Here is a 17,130-nt window from a genome sequence, read left to right as displayed (position 1 = left end):
GGAACCTGAGCTAGTTAAAGATGTCCCTGCTCATTGCAGGGTGGTTGGACTAGGTGACCTTTGAAGGTCCCTGCCAACCCAAGCAGTTCTTTGATTGTATGAATCTTAAGTTCATAGTTGGAAGTGCAGAGCTACTGATGGAACCCCTAATGCCCTGCAAAAATAGTTTGTGTTGAAAATGCTGGTGTCTTTGCTATTCTTTAGATGGTAAAGTATTTTAGCAGTATTCTGCAGATATACTGCTGTGTGGTGTCAGTTAGAAACAGGAATGAGATTTATCACTGAAGAACCATTTAATAAAGATTTCTGTAAGCTTAGTTCTTGTCTGTGTTTGGAGAGAAATACTGGGCATGGAGCCATTTACTGGTGCTTCTTTCTCCTTTTTTCTGCTATCGTAGTCTATATACAGGTAAAAAATAATCTCTTTAATAAATACCTTCATTAAATGCAAGGAGTTGTAGGAAATACCCATGTAAACATAGAACCAAGCTTATACATGTAAACATACTGCAGAAAATTCTGGTTGTTTTAGTAAGTTGTAACTTGGCAAGTTTTTAATCCTTATTCTTGCATTTTGTGTTAAAGGCTGAGATTTTAATCTTAAACTTAGTTCTTTTCTGTTTGCATGGCTTAATTTAATTTATGTTATAGAAAATATGAGTGTGTTGTTTACTGAGTCATTGTCTCTAATGAAACAAAAAACTCTAAAATTCAGATGTAATCTTTTGTTGTAACAGTAATCAAAAACAAAGGCAAGCATCATCTATGCGTGTCGTTGCCATAGTACAGTTCTGTCTTTGCTGTGGTTTCTTGTATCTATTGCTGTTTCTTTAATATGAAGGGCAATTTACATGGGAATGATAATGCAGTGAACTACTGGTCTTGTGTTCTTTGTCCATAATGTGGCTATCAATATTGAATAGTAGTATTAGAAGCTTTTCGTATTTCTTTTTTTTTTTTTTTTCCTTCTTCTTGCTGTGACTTGGAAAGGATTCGTATCTGTGCTGTTCCTTGGAAAGTATTCATATCTGTGCTCTTCTGTATGCTGAGTGCTTTTTTTCTTTTGAATACCAACCTGGATTTATCCTTATTGTCACAGCCATTACTGTAAAAGCTGTGCTCAGTTCTCTTAGAATACTTCACCACAGCAAAATCAGCCTCACTTTTATTACATTAAAGGAAACTCAACACATGTTAAGTTCTACACTGTCCCACACGACATCCTTGTCTCTAAATTGGCGAGACATCAATTTGATAGATGTACCACTTGGTGGATAAAGAACTGGCTGGATGGCTGCACGCAAAGAGTTGTGGTCAATGGCTCAGTGTTCAGCTGGAGACCAGTAACGAGTGGTGTCCTTCAGGGATCGGTGTTGGGACCGGTCTTGATCAACATCTTTGTTGCTGACATGGGCAGTGGGATTGAGTGCACCCTCAGCAAGTTTGCCAATGACACCAAGCTGTGTGGTTCAGTTGATACACTGGAGGGAAGGAATGCCATCCAGAGGGACCTTGACACGCTTGTGAGGTGGGCTGATGCCAACCTCATAAAGTTTTAACCATGCCAAGTGCAAGGTCCTACACCTGGGTCAGAGCAATCCCAGGCACAGCTACAGGTTGGGCAGAGAAGAGATTCAGAGCAGCCCTGCTGAGAAGGACTTGGGGGTGTTGGTTGATGAGAAAATGAACATGAGCCGGCTTCGATGTGCGCTTGCAGCCCAGGAAGCCAACTGTATCCTGGGCTGCATCAAAAGGAGCGTGACCAGCAGGTCGAAGGAGGTGATCCTGCCCCTCTACTCTGCTCTTGTGAGACCTCACTTGGAGTATTGTGTGCAGTTCTGGTGTCCTCAACATCAAAAGGACATGGAACTGTTGGAACAAGTCCAGAGAAGGGCCATGAGGATGATCAGAGGGCTGAAGCACTTCCTGTATGAAGACAGGCAGAGAAAGTTGGGGCTGTTCAGCCTGGAGAAGAGAAGGCTGCGTGGAGACCTCATAGCAGCCTTCCAGTATCCGAAGGGGGCCTATAGGGATGCTGGGCAGGGATTCTTCATTAGAGACTGTAGTGATAGCACAAGGGGTAGGGGGTTCGAACTCAAGCAGGGGAAGTTTAGATTGTATGTAAGGAGGAAACTCTTTACTGTAAGGGTGGTGAGACACTGGAATAGGTTGCCCAGGGAGGCTGTGAATGCTCCATCCCTGGTGGTGGTCAAGGGCAGGTTGGACGAAGCCTTGAGTGAGATGGTTTAGTGTGAGGTGTCCCTGCCCACGGCAGGGGGCCTGGAACTAGATGATCTTAAGGTCCTTTCCAACCCTAACTATTCTGTGATTCTCTGTTAACAAATAAGCTTGTTTTCCTAGGAAAGGCTGGGGAACTGTGTTGTGGAAGTGGAAGGATGGTTTAAAGGACTTTGCTGCTTCTCAGTGTCTTTGGCTTGTTCTGGTGTTCATGACAGCACAAAGCAGCTGGTGGCTTTTGAGCAGTCAGCAGAAATCAGGAAGGACTGAAATAGCTGTCATTGCAGAGAAGTGGGCTTGAAATTAAAACAGAGACCTTGTCACTTCCACAGATCATGAAGGAAACCAGCATCTGTACATCTCCTTATGGTCATGCTGCATCCTAGGATTTGTGCTTCTCTGGCCCTTTAAACTCAACAGGGAGGCAGATGACTGGTTGAATAAAATTGTATTACTAAGAGGAAGCTTTTTGGTGTTCAGAGTTTTGTAGGTGCTTGAAGTAATATGGACTTCAAAGTCTGGTTATTTTGCTTCTCTTGATGTTTTCCTTCTTATGTGTTGCATTTATGTGTAAGGTGTGAAATCTGTATCTCACTTCTGCTTCTATTGTTAGATATTTGTCAGGAGGAGTGAAAATTTCTCTCACCTCTTAACCTTTTCTTTGCTGTAGGTAATAAAAACATTGTAGTTTGAGTTTGGGAATTTTATGGGGTTGAGACGTAATGCTTGATGGTTAGGCTGCTTTAGGCCAGTGGTTGGAAGATACTCGGTCTTCTGAAGGTTTTGTAGTGCCTGCCAGATAAAATCCATGTCTGTATGCTCTCTGGAGCCTAAAGAAGGAGATGGATCTTCTCTTTGTCTAAAGTTTGGTAGCTTCAAATCTGGCAAGCCTGTGTCTTATTCTGTGGGGAATTACTTCTAAGTCTGAACTCAGTAGCTTGACATGGGGATCAACGTGCTTAGTGAGAATAAAAATGTGGTAATACTTGCTCCTGTTGTGGGCAGTTTCTTGAAAAAATACAAAACAAGTGTGTGAAATTGAGTACCACATCGATTTTTGTTTCTCAGAGGTGATTGTGTTGAATTCTGGGTAAAGTAATGTAATAATGTTGGGAGAGATGGGAAAATATTTCAGGTACAGCACCATTCTTCCTGGGAATTGTAAAGTATAAGCAGAGGGGAGAAAAAAAGCCCACAAATACCCTAGAAAAGCAGTAATGCTTGTTATAGCTAACATGAGTGGAAAATTGTTAACTTTTTTCTACTGATATTTTACCTTGCCACAGTAATGTCCTTTTGTTAGACAGCTTCTGTAGTGAATATACTGTGCCGGCTTTCACAGTCTTGTTAAGTGGAAATTAAAAAGGAAGTTGCAGTTAGAAATAAAGAAACTTTACATTTGATGATTTGTAACACTCCAAAGGTCAAGGCAAGAGTGATTGTCTTGGCTCTCTAAGATACTGTAAGTGCTTAGATACTGAGTTACTGAGGATTGCATACTCAGTCGAAACTATTGACTTGAAAAATTGTATTAATGAGAAAAATTATTCCATATTAGAATAGCAAAATTTTCTGACATTTATGTTCCTGATGCCCTGTCTTTTCAGAAAATAAAAATTAATTGAAAAATAGTAAATCTTATGTCTTAAACTTGTCAGTATCTTCATTTAGAAAACCTTTGTCATAGATTCAGCTAAGAATCTTAGATCTTTTAAGCAAGAAAACAAAAGCTTGCTCCTTGAGAAAAATGGAAAAGGACTTGTGTATTAGTTGTATTGTTTCTGATTATATATCAGAATGTTTGAATTTTCTGTGCTTCTAAGAGCTAGGTTTTATTCTAACTCATTAAATAATCCAGCAAGCCATCTGGCATGTACACGTGTGAAAGGAAGAAGAAATTTAGGCTTTTGATAAGTAACAATAGAAAATCCCCTGAGCCTGCAGCTGAGCCTGCGTTTTATAGAATTTTTATAAACTTGTGTGACTCAGCTTCTAATACTTAACTGTTACATACCATTCTGAGTAGGTTGATTATCACTCCGGTCTTGTTTGATCAGTTTATTGCCACTTCTTCATAGAAGAAAAGCTGAGCTTGAAGGCCAGTTTTATTGGGCATGTGGCAAAAGGTACATGTTGGTGTGCAGCAGGTAGGTACCCTCTTCTCATTGAGAAGGAGTCATATGTGTGTGCAGTGACTGGTGCTTTATCTTGTGTAAATTCAGCTGCAGAATCCCTTTGATACCTGACAGCAACATGAAAACCTGTGCCCAGTCCATGCATGCACAGTCTGTGTATGTTGAGGGCTTATTTGATGGTATAATTCAGTTTTAGAAATGGGTTTGCTTGGGTACATATTAGTTGAGCAGGTTTTGGTACACAGTGTTTTCTGACTGACCCAGTCGGTGTAGGGAGCTGCTATGCCCTCTCAGCTCACTTTAAAACATCCAGACGCATGGTTTGCTCTGGCACGGGGGTCAAGGTCTGGTTATCAGCAGAAAGCCTTCTTCCATTCCTGTCTGTGGATGTGACAGTGCTTCTGCCTGCAAAGGCTGTGACCCCAGATTTCAGCTGTTTACTGAGCAGTTAAGGAGAAGTCATTGCTCCTGCTGCAGGTGTGTGCCTTGCAGTGCTTGAGGTTAACAGAGGGAGGCCTTTTGGCAGCCTCCAGCAGCTGGGGGATGTCTGCAGGTTTGGTGAACTCATTGTGAAGAAAAGAGGTGGAGCCACAGAGAACGTGGGTTAAATGCCAGCCTGCTGCTTTTGAGTTATAGTATCTTGTAGTAAAAGAGATTAAAATGGGAAATGAGTAAGCAGAATGGCTTGAAAACGTAGGAAGCTGGTGATGGCTCTGGAGATTATGAAAGCCTGAGGTCTGCTATCCAGTGGTATGAAGCTTCTCATAGTGGATGAATCAGATTCCTGCTTGATGGGAATTTGACTTTTCAATGTACCCCTTCAAATGTGGGAGCAAAGCAAAGACAGGCAGTGGCATTAGAAATTTGAGTGAGGGTTTTGTTTATTTGAGTAAGGGGCCACAAGGGTAGTGTGGATGGGTGAGGAGGCTGTGAGCTGAGATGGATGAAAACACATCCTGTGTCAAGACTGCAGCCAGTTGGAGGAACTCTTGGCTCAGATATGTTGAAGATAGAGCAGTAGCCACTGGGGCAGGAGATATGAGGGAAGGTTCTTGAGATGTGGGGAGTAGATGCTCTAAAAGATGCTACTAGAGACATATGGAGGGAGAGACTCGGGTGACAGGTGAGATTTTAGGACTATATAGTGACTCCAGAACAATGTTAGAGAGGTCCCAGGAGAGGACCAAAGCGTTTTTGGGACTCCACAGTAGCTCCAGGACTATATACAGTCTCTGACTCACCTGCCTGACTTTTCTTCTGGACCACATAGCCTTCCCCCCTTGGGACATGGAGGCCATATCAGGAACCACTGCGCTAACCCACCCCTTCCCTCGTGGGCTGCACCACTTCTCCTGCTGAACACTGAAGTCATCTGGGCACAATTTTACAACTTACATTTGTGATGAAAATGTTGTTCTCTCTGAGCCCATTTGGTCTTAAACTGTGACCATCAGTCAGGAGACAGTGTCTGAAGCTGAGGGAACCTTGATAGCTATCATCTTTGAATAGTGTTTAGTAAAGCAATGAAAATATCCTAATGAAAACCACTTTAATTATCTCTGGGGTGTGTAGAGTTTATACTAATGCTCTTCTGTATGATTTTTGAAATTATGATCTCATATCTTGCCTTAATGCTGCAGATTGTAAATCTGCCAAATTCACACATTAATTTTATACTGTACTTTTTGGGTCTGTAGTGAGAGAATTTAGCCTCCCATTTTTTTCTTCCTCATCATTTTCCTCCTTTTGCTTGGAAATTTTGTCCTATCCCATTTTTTTCCATGCTACTTTGCAGTATCAAAATACTTCTACTTCTCAAAATCACACAGGGGAGGGAGGGGGAAAAAGGCACAACTGGAAACATTGCCTATATATGCATAGAAAGAGAGCACATTGGATATTTGTGTTCTTTAGTCAGGAAAACTTCTTTTAAACTAAGAAATACAGAAAACAGAGATGCACATTTAAATATAATTTTACAAAATATAAATGTACCAATTTGAAGATTTCAGTCACCCTTTTTTTTTCCTACATTACCGTATTATGCTGGTACCAGTAATGCAGGCAGTGCAGAAATGAAAGATTATACAAACCAAACAAGCAGACAGAGAAACACCCAAATCCAAAAACAAGCCAAAGCAAAAAAGCCCCACCCAAATTCCCCAAAACAATCAAAAGCACCTGGTGAAAGGAAATGTTGTTTAAGTATGATACTACTACCCTGAAGTACAGCTCTCTTTAAATTCTTCTCCTGGACAATTCCCGTTGTTCTACTAAATAGCCTTTATTTGGAGGAAAAGGTTTTGTGCTTATGCAGACTCTCAAACACTATATTTGTAGGATAAGCACCAGGAGTGAGGAAATAGCAGAGCTTTCTGAGCTGTTAAAGGTGTGCGTAAGCAGTAGTAGATGCACAATGCAACCAATATCGTAGGGCAATGCTGAGGACGTAAGTGCTGCTGCAGTTACTATTTCCTATAATAGATATGGTCATTACTTGATAACAGTGCAGTAGCTGTCACAAGCCATTTTTTTCTGTTAGGAAGGCTGTAATTTTTCTCTTTTATAGTTCATATTTCAGTGCATTAGTGTGCTGACCATAATGACAGTGACTTTCTGAATTAATTTTTTTTTCTTCCTTTTATAGTGGATTTGGTATAGAACATGAAACTGATGAAAATTACCAAAATAAAAAGTGACAAAAAGCTCATTTTAATTTTTTTTTCCCTCTGGTTGCTTTGGCCACTTGCTATTATTTATCAGAAGTTTAGGCAGTTTAGTGACTGTTCTTCGGGCACTTTTTCCTGAGTAGTGGAGCTTTGTAGTCTTTGCAGGATGATGGATGATTTGTGGGTCTTCTGCTATGGATTCTCCATGTATTCCAGCAGAATACTTTCTGCAGTAGCAGAAGTATGGCTTCAAATGTTGTTTGTCTGTACTGTGCCCTGTTAGATGCCTGAACACATATGGCCTTTGTTCTTGCAAGGAGAGCTCTCAGAAGAAGAGCTGGAGGTTGTTAATCTCCATGTTCATTGGTTCCATGATGTTGCCACCAGATGGGTGGCTCTGTGAAACCTATGCAGGCTATCCGTAGATGCGATGATTTATTTTCCACTGCATTTTACAGAGTTTACAAAAATGGTCTTCCCAGAACTGCAGTCCACCTCCAAAATGTGACAATACTCTGGGTAAATCCTCAGTCTTAGTCAAAAATGTTACCTCCTCACCTCTTCTTCATAACAGCAAGATTGAACACACAAATAATATTAACTTCAGTGTCAGTATGTTTTATACAGAGATGCTGTTTTGCTGATAATATTTGCTCCTCTGGTCAGTGTTGCTTTCTCAGGGGTAGCCAGGAAAGAACCACCTAAACCTGTTGGAAGCAGTGTTAATGTCTGGATTCACAATCTTTTCTGACTCAATTATTAGTTTCCTTAGTGTCATCACCACTTTGTTTCACTTCAGCTTTTTTCCTATGATGCTAATAGCTTTTGTGATTCTAAATGTTATTTAATAGTAAGTTTGGTAAACATCAATAACTGATGTTCTATACCCTGATGGGACTGCAAGGGACAAAAATTATGAAATAGGAAGGTTCATGCATGGCCATTTGTGCCTTTCATTGACACAGAAGTGACTCAAACTGGTGTGCTGTGGTGCCTGGGGACAATTTGATGACTATTGAGATGAAAGTAATATTTGATCAGCTGTAGCTAATGGCTCCAGTCAGTTCTACTGGATTTCTTGTCTGATAAGGCTTGCTAACAGCATAAGCTGGTGAATGTAGTGTCTTTGTCCGAAAAAGGTTAGTGAGATATGAATGAGTCAGGTGTCCTGCTGCTGGCAGGATTTAAATTATGCTGAATTTTCATTAGAGTAAATGAGTTCTACACGATACAGTGTGATTAAACCACTTTTATAAAAGGTCTGTGAGCTAATTTTTACTTGAAATTACTCTTACTCATGTGTTTTAGGAATTACATTCTAATATAGCTAATTGCTTTTGACAACGTTTGAAGCACGTACTCTGTGAATAGAAAAAAAATCTCATTTTCTTTTATGCAGAATGTATCAAAAACAAAGCTGAAGAAAAAAACAACTAAAACCCAAGAAGCCAAAAAAATCTTGAAGAAGAAATTTAAAGTCAACACAAAAATAGTCTTTACCGAAGATGGAGAGGTAAGATCAATTCAAAGTAACTGTATTTTGGTGGGATATGATGCTGCATATTGTAAATACTTCCAAATTTATATTGAATTGTAGTTGAATTTAATTTGTAGTTTCTATAAAGACAAAAATAGTTTTACTTTAGATCCATATAAAAATGATGCACTTGTAAAAAGTGTGTGGTTTCTGTAATTGGTTTAAGTTTTGCAAAACTGTTCAGCTTCCACTTAGAATGCAGTTCCACTGGGAAAAAGGAATGCTGAGCACTGACCTCTTTTCACCTTTGTGTATATAAGATACTTGTATGAGAGCTGTTAGGGGATATACAGAACCCTGCCTCTTTTTTGCCCATTATCCTCAATTTCAGGAGAATGAAGAGCCTTTTTTTTTTCCTTAGAGAAACGTAAACCAGTTTTCCTGTGGCTATTTGCCAAAGCTCCCCTATGTCTTGAGTTACTGTACTGCAATTAAAAGAAGCCCCTGGTTTTCTTTCCAGTATTTACTATTTCTAGATTAAAAGTTTTGTTAGGAAAGCTAAGGAAGTACCACATTTTCACCTACTGGTGCTGATGTAGTGCATTGAAATTTGCCAGTAATTTAATTCGATCTTTTAATAGCCTCTGGAAAAATGTATTGATTTTATACTGAAGGGAACTATAGTGGATGCTAGGCACTGTAAGGTTGCACTGTGGCGGTAATCTCACTAGCAAGTCTCCATGCTCTGTAAACTTTTCTAAGATTTGATTTCACTGCTTCAGATGCTGTGTGCGTTGATTTTCCACTTCCAGCATTAGGAAAAAAAAATAGTTTTTGGGTTTTTTTTTAAAACTCTAGATTAATTTCAGTAAGACATAAACTGAAAGAGAGGTCATCTTTGCAAGTATGTATTGCTTTTGTGACCAAATAAACTAAAGCATTTTATCTTGCAGGTGAAGGTAGCATAGGCATGTAATTAATGATGTTAGAGAAAATCTGAAGGGTTTTAGAGGTTGCCCCATTGCCTGGGAATTATATCTTCAGATATCTTTAGACATTCAAAAGCTCTTGCTTTTATGCAGATGTTTTATTTGTGTATGCAATGAAGCAGAGAGGAGCGAGGATGGAGGAAAAATAACTAGCACAAAGATTATAGTTAGAAAAGCAACACAATAGAGAAGGGGTGACTTAGTTAAGGAAACATAAAGTTTGCATCTGTGGATGTTGTTCCTGCTTTTTTTCTGAGCTCTGTAAAACTGTGCTTTAAGTTTTACTGTTCTAGTCCACACACTTCTCTTTGATAAAATAAAACTCCTTTAGGAAAAACATCTTTCTGGAAAATACAAAAACACAAACTCCATTTTACAACAGGAAGTAGAAACAGTAGGTTGGCTTTATCAGTGTCTAGGTGAATAACACCCTGTGTGCATTCGAGAGTCCTAAAGATGTTTGGTTTTGTAATTGTATCTGAAAGACATTCTATATTTTCTGCCATATAGTTTCTTTTTAACAGTTACTACTCTGCTAGTCCGTAAGCAAGAATGATTTTGCAGTGAGTACCCCCAGATAATGTCTGCTCATACCATGAGGTATAAACTATTAGGTCACAAGATAGGTGGGGGTATTTTTTTGGTGAATATGTAACCTTTGCCTTTGCTCTAGAGCTTCAGGTATTTTAGGAAGGCTGGATGTGTTCAGCATGTCATCTGCAAATCAAACTTGAATCATCCTTGCTTTCCCCCAGAATGTTAACCTGCCATTGTGGGGTTTTTGTGTACTGTGTGATGAAGGCTTGTTTCATTTTTATCTCAGTTAATGTGTTGCAATATTGATTGTTCATGCAAAAACATACTGTTTAGATTTAGCAGTGTTTTGTTTTGTTCCATATATTCTGGAGAGTCATTTTTTAAAAGTAAGTATCATTTTTCTCCCAGAATGACTAGGAGGATTACAAATTACTTGTTCCGTTAGGCAAAGAGAAAAAATATGGGAAGAAGTTCAAGTGAATCCATTAAACAGGAATAGGGTGTAATGGAGATATTTTTTTCAAATACTGATTTTTGACTGAATGTGATGTTAAATAATGTATCTGAGTTTGTATTGTGCAAAAGTATTGTTTGTTTCCTTTCCAAATGATCTTTTTTAGTCTAGAAAAATAAGGTATTGGAATATTTAGGGCATCAAAACTTTGATATGGAAAGAATGTTTCTAACCATTATTTTTCTTGTTGGTGTGTAATTCAGTTAGTGCAGCAGTGGCCGCCTGTGCAAAAATCCAGTTTGGCGCAAGCAGATGAGGAAGATGATACCAGTGGTATCAACTTAGATAAAGCTAAAGAGATACTACGGGAAGAAGACAAATTTGACAAAGAAGAATATAGGAAGAAAGTAAAGGAAAAACATAGGGTAAGTTGATTTCTATTTCAGTTACGGAAGTACAGAAATAGATAATGTGGTATGGATTGCTCAGTGAAGAAAAGTACTTAAATATGTTTGTGAAATGAGTACAAGTGCATTTAAATTTTCAGGAATACAGTGCACTCAGGAAGACTGTTCTGACCTAAGTAGCTGGATAACACAAAGCCTTATGCAATACCAGTTGAGGGCAACATTGGAGCTTGATTTACATGTTTAAAAAATCTGCTAAGAGTTTAGTGGGAGCATAATTTTTTTTTTGAGCACTGTTCAGTGAAAGGGTAAGTTTCACAAGAGGAAAGTGTTGTTTGGCATATGTGCTCTAACATGCTGAAGATGTTTAGGGGGAAGGGGAATTGAAAGAGTGTCTCTGAAATGTTCAGACTACCACTTGCTCAACATTCAGTATTACATTTCAGGTAGGCAGAAGTGCTAACTTTTTGCATCGGTGTTACTGGGGCTATTGGAATGTATTTCATGAGTTATTCAAATACTGTCATATAACTTTGGCTGTAATTTGAAAACTTCAGTATCTGCAGTCTGTTTTCTCTCTCTGTTATTTTTCATGGATCAAAGGAGAGTTTTCTGCCCTTGTCATGTACCAGTCAAAAGGAGCACAGCCGGGTGTCTTTGAATATAAGGATCGCTCTGTTAGTCATTGTGACAAGGGCTTGTGTTTCTCCGGATAATGGATGTGAGATCCCAGGACTACATGTTATTAAAGGCCTGCTTTGTACTCAAAGCTGCTAATTTTCAAAGCATTAAAGGTGGTTTTTATTGCTCTGCTCTGCAAATGCTGACTTTATCCAGTTTGACTTTATCTACTGATTGCTAGTGATTAGTGCTAGATGTTTTAATGTCTATGAAGGTTTGTATTTGAGCAAAATAATTTGGAGGGGATTTGTGAAAGCTTCAGGTTACATTTAGGCACTGGTGTATTCCAGCTGAAGTCAAAGCATACTTCACACATTTAATTTGAAAGTCTACTATAGTCCTGGTACAGTCGTTTGGCATCTACAAAAAAAATCTCACCTTTCCTTTAGCAAAGTTTTGCATTTGAAAGTAGTTGCAAAGAAATGTTTTCTGTGTTACAGATGAAATCATAGACAATTTTACAGGAAGCAGTGCTATCAGATTTTAAGAATGCAGCTTAATAAACTAAGAAGGAGAGACTGATTTATGATTTTTGCGATCAATCTGCTAGTCACTATCAAAGTAAGACACTTTGAGTGATGCTGTTGTATGTTTGACATCAGACTTCAGTGACTAAATACTTTGTTACTTTGTCTGTTAACAGCTTCCTCATTATAATGCTGAGGAGAACAAATGACATTGATCAAATATGTGCCTGCATTAAAAAAAATTAAACTGTGGAGATACTACAAAAAGAGAATTCCTCTTTTCAAAAGTGAAGCAGGCAAAATGAACGGGACTGGCCATATCATCAGTATTGTGGGGGTTTTATTGTAATTATGGAAAGTGTCAAGTTTCTTGTAACCTAACTCACTGCATGAGTGTTTTTTGTGTTACACCTAATTATTATTTTTGATGAAATGAAATTAAAGACACGAATGGTAGTATGTCAAAAAGAAACGTATTAAAAAAAAAAAGACTTCTGATTGAGGTACTGTGAAATGTGTGTCTGGCTTTTTAGGGCTGCCTTCCTGCATTCAGTCATTGCGTGCATGTTCAGATTTTTTACTTGTGGCTTAACAACTGGAGGTGAAAAATAGTTCATATTGTAAATTCTCTGTACATGGTGAAGTATTCAGTTTCCTGACTGTAATTTAATTTTTGAGATGGTATTGCAAACAGTGTAGTAGCCTGATATTCAAACTTAAAGGAGATGAAACTTGAAAGATGCAGCAAGAACGCAATAGGTGGGAGTTCAGGTTTTCCCTTGGTAGAACATCATCTGCCTCCCCATCATCTCACTAACCTTGTGGTTAAATACGTTTCTCCGCCCTCGCTTCAGAAGGCCTTCCAAGTTTTGAGATACCAATTCACTTTAGCGATTAATTAATACAGGCTATGTAAGGGAAGGCTGCCACACAGATTAAATATGTTTCTGTTACTCTGCCTTATTACTAAGTCATCCTTTATGTCTGTGATTCTTGACAGTCAGCTGTTGCTGCTTAGGAAATAGCTGTGATTGGGCAAAATAGTTGAGCAAATATGTCAAGTCCTGGTCTTTTGCCTTACCCAAGCTGTGTCAAGCATTACCTCCTTTCTCTTGGGTTGTATTAAGCTGGGCTAGTGATCAGAAGATCCACTGTTCCAGTGACCCATGAAGAAGCTACATTGTTATGTGGGGCAGCTATTAATTTTTTTCCTTAACAGAAAATGTGTGATTAGTTAAATTCACACTGCAGGGAGAGAAGTTCTTTGGCATAGTTTAGAAATCCTAGATAAGTGTCACAGTTAATTTTAGCCATTTCAGCCATTCTTTTCTCACTAATATTTTTTGGGAATTTATTGCATTGTCAGTGGGAAGAGTTGTCAGTCCTTCATTAACAAAAGAATGCTAGGGGAAAATTTGAACTGGCTCACAGTAAAAAGGAACCGTGTGGCCACTTTTGCAGTGACTTCCCAATGATGTTTAAAAATTCTCCCACCTCATAAGGTTTCCATTCCCAAAAGATAACATAATCACTCAGCAGCAGATACTTAGTTGATTTTGAACCTTTGTGTGGCATCTCAATGATCTAAAGGAAGAACAACTGCCCAAGTCCATGTATTATAATTGTACTGCAGAAACCTGATCAGGTGTCTAATTGTTATCTGACTTTAGTCTTAAAAGTTGGGTTTAGTGTATAAGCCTGCCAGGCTGGTGGGTAACTTATTTCTCAGCATCATTTGGAAGTAGAGGCTGAAACTTAAAAGCAATTAAAGTGTGTTGCCAACAAAGGATATGAAAACAACAAAGAGGCTAGGAGACTTTCTTGAGTTATTTCCATAACTTCAGATTTTGTGCAAGTATGGATGCCTTCGTGTCCCTTCTTCTGTCATTGTAAGAGGAGCTTTTGATAGTCACGTACTTTGATACCGTCTTATACATCCCCTCGCTGGCACTCAGCAATCCCTTTTATACAAAGTCTTAAATCCATCCCTTGTGACTGTCATTGCTTCTTTTAAAATCCTCCATACTTCACTCTCAGCTAAAATACATTATGCCTTAGCACGAGCTCTTGTCATCCGACCTTTCCTTTCTGCAGTAGTGCTAATTATTTCATTCCCACCTTTTCTAATTTCATTCCCACAAGCAGACTGCTGTAGATTTTTGTCCCTTTGACATCTTTTGTAACAGCGTATGTGACAACTCCCTGTTTCTTGGTTCTCCACCTTGATTACTGAATTTTCCTACAAGAATTATAGCTTTTTGAAAAAGCCATGGTTAAATATTTTCTGTCTGCTCTTGCTTCAGATTTGTTCAAGATCTTTGCTTAACTTTTTCATTAATCTAACTTTCTTCTCTTTCTTCACTTTCAGCAAGTTCCAGTTGTGACTGTATCTTGATTTATATTTCCTCCTCTAAATTTCTTTTCTTCCTACTGCAGCTGATACTGCTGGTTTGTATATTTGGCAGTTTTAATTTCTTTCTTTAGATCAATTGTTAATACTTGCTAAGTCTGTTAAAGCTATTATGTAGGTAGGAGATCATTAGAGACAAATGCGTTTTTGTTCTCTATAACCAAATGTAGCAGTCTACTACATAGTTAGATGCATCAGTAATCAAAAAGTCCTCTGAAGCTGAATGTATGCTAATAACTGAAGTCTCCACATTGGCTTTAAAATTGTAACTTAGAATAACAAAATAATTTACCCAATGCTATGAGAGCATATGTTGTTTCATCTGGTTTTCTGTATCTTGCCCATGGATTCAGATTTTGATTTACATTGAGAGTCAATGTAGAAAAAGCAGTGGTTTTATAAAGCTTGTTATTTTCTAGGTCATCTTCCATTAAGAGTCCCTCTCATACATTTTTTTCAGTATAATCTTGAAGATTAAATTTTTTGGGGGGGGGGGGGGGGGGGGGTTGAGAAAGACTTTTTAAAATCAAAACCAGCACAAAATAGCTTTTTTTACTTGGTGAATATGGCCAACAGATATCATGGTGATTGAAGTCCCCCATGAGGACAAGGGCTTGTGAGCATGAGGCTGCTCCTGTCTGCTTATGGGGGGGTTCATTCACACAGTCCTCCTGATAGGTGACCTGTAGCAGACTCCCACAGTAATCTCCCCCATCACAGTTCTCCCTTTGACCCTAACCCACATTAATGAAGTGCTTGAATTAGATGTGTGTTGCAGTGCCTTAGGGCTTGTGGAAACTTGCAAAGGAACTACACTATAATTAGGTTTCCTTCATGAGTCTCACAGTTTATTATCCTCTCCTTCCTCTGCAAATGGGGAATATTTGAAAATCAGGTGGACAAAAATAAATAAAAATCTGAGGTATAATTGTGATATAATTAATGCTTATTGAAGTTTTGGAGGCAAAGTAAATTTTAGCAGTTGAGCACAAGGGAAAGGGCAGTAACACTGATCAAGATGATGAAAAAAGAATTCTGCATTAATGGATATTTAATGACAGCCCAGCAAGAGGTATAGATTTGAGCTCTTTAGAAATGTGTAAAATGTTATGAACAACAATAAAGGGAGAAGTGAATAAAGTATTCAGAACATGTTTTCACACTCCATTTTTCAGGTGTTCAATTGAAAATGCACTGTTGTTAGGAGAAAAATAGTGGCAGAGAGGGATTAATCTTGCGTCTTAATAACCTCTCTTTCCATATTGCTAACCCAAGCTCAGAAAAATGCACAACGGTGCTGAAGGAAAGGTAAATAGGAGCCATATGTCTTAGCTCCCTTTCCAGCAAGTAAGATACGCTGTGCACTTGGCACGATCAATGTAAGAAGATGGCTACAAGTACTTTTTCTAAAAAAAAAAAAAAAAGTATTTTATTTGGGTGTATTAGTACCAAGTACACATAGGTACACAAACTGAGCCTGTCTTCAAGGGCCTGTTCTGCAAGATGCAGCAGTTCCCTGTCTCCTTGGAAGGCGTTTAAACAACTGCGTTTTAAGTTTTGAGAGGAAACTGAGGACATTTTGTGTCCCTTCTGCAGCTGAAATGATACTGGTATGTGACACATGAAGTTCAGAGTTATGTGGTCTCTTAGATTTGCTTATGCTGTTACTAATTCAGTAGAAAATACAGAACCATTTTAGAAACAGTGTTGAAACTGAGGACCTCTGATTAGTTTGTCTCCTGTTCCCTAATTTGGTAGTAGGAAAGTGGATAGTTTTAATGAGGAGGATACACTGTAATATTTCACCCTTTGTATACTTGCTCTCCCAGATGTTATTATTTAATTATATATTTCCAAGGCTAAAAGAGGAGATTCTTTATACCATCTTTATGGAAAGACTTTTATAAAACAAGTAACTTGCAGTTTCAGGAAGAGCCCCAGTGAATTTATTCAGTAGCTTTCTGGTTAAAATTCATTCTTGAAAGTGAAAGATTGCAGACTGGTAGAGGAAGCCAAGTCCCTTGGATTACAACTCTAGAGGTTTCTTCTGCAGGTCTGTTAGATAGAGGCTGCTGCTGCTGTTCCAGGCTACAGATCCAGCCTTAGCAAGGCTGCGCACGTATTGCACAGATGCATGCACGATACACGCATAGGTAGCCGCAGAGACTAGAGAGGCAGAAAAGATAAATGCAGGCAGCACTCACATAAGCATGAGCCGTATGGGCAGCACAAGCTTATTCCTTCTTGTTGGCTGATTGGGGTTGACATCTGCTAGCAGAACCGTGAACACACTCACTCCCTTGATTCACAAGCACTCTCGTATTCAGTGATCCCTTATATAATAGCATGGGCCCTAAATATGTCTGATACTCTTCTAACCTGCACCACAGGGCTCTTACACAGTCACTGGCCTTGACCTTGGGCTTTTCTAGCTGCTGGGCTTTCCACACAGTCTCACTCACAGTGCCTTTCAAAAATTCGTAAGTTTGCACTTTCCCATGAGACTGATAAACACAGGTTGAAGGCAATGATCTGTCAGTGACTAAGGGGTGGTTACTGTCTGCCTTACTGCTCATTAGCGTTAGTGTTGTTTTTCCATTTTAAAAAGTTTTATTAACCCTGAAACCCTCCAGGTTATCTCCATTATTAAAGGACTTTGTGGCATA

At 38.8% G+C, this 17,130-nt stretch overlaps 1 protein-coding gene across 1 annotated transcript in view; it reads left to right on the top strand.

The window, feature by feature from the left end:
* Window positions 1–17,130, top strand: part of DDX10 (DEAD-box helicase 10) — a 169,029-nt gene that overhangs the window by 92,829 nt on the left and 59,070 nt on the right. The window contains exons 14-15 of the mRNA XM_061457752.1: window positions 8,442–8,555; window positions 10,763–10,924. Of these exons, the coding sequence (XP_061313736.1) occupies window positions 8,442–8,555; window positions 10,763–10,924 (276 nt within the window). The remainder of the gene's footprint in view (window positions 1–8,441; window positions 8,556–10,762; window positions 10,925–17,130) is intronic.

Source organism: Pezoporus flaviventris, unplaced genomic scaffold, assembly GCF_033815535.1.
Source record: "Pezoporus flaviventris isolate CSIRO_AGI_PZ_B2104156 unplaced genomic scaffold, CSIRO_AGI_Pfla_v1 ptg000025l, whole genome shotgun sequence".
Classification (NCBI taxonomy): domain Eukaryota; kingdom Metazoa; phylum Chordata; class Aves; order Psittaciformes; family Psittacidae; genus Pezoporus; species Pezoporus flaviventris.
The sequence above is the reverse complement of the archived record's forward strand: the minus strand, read 5'-3'. Positions and strand labels throughout refer to the sequence as shown.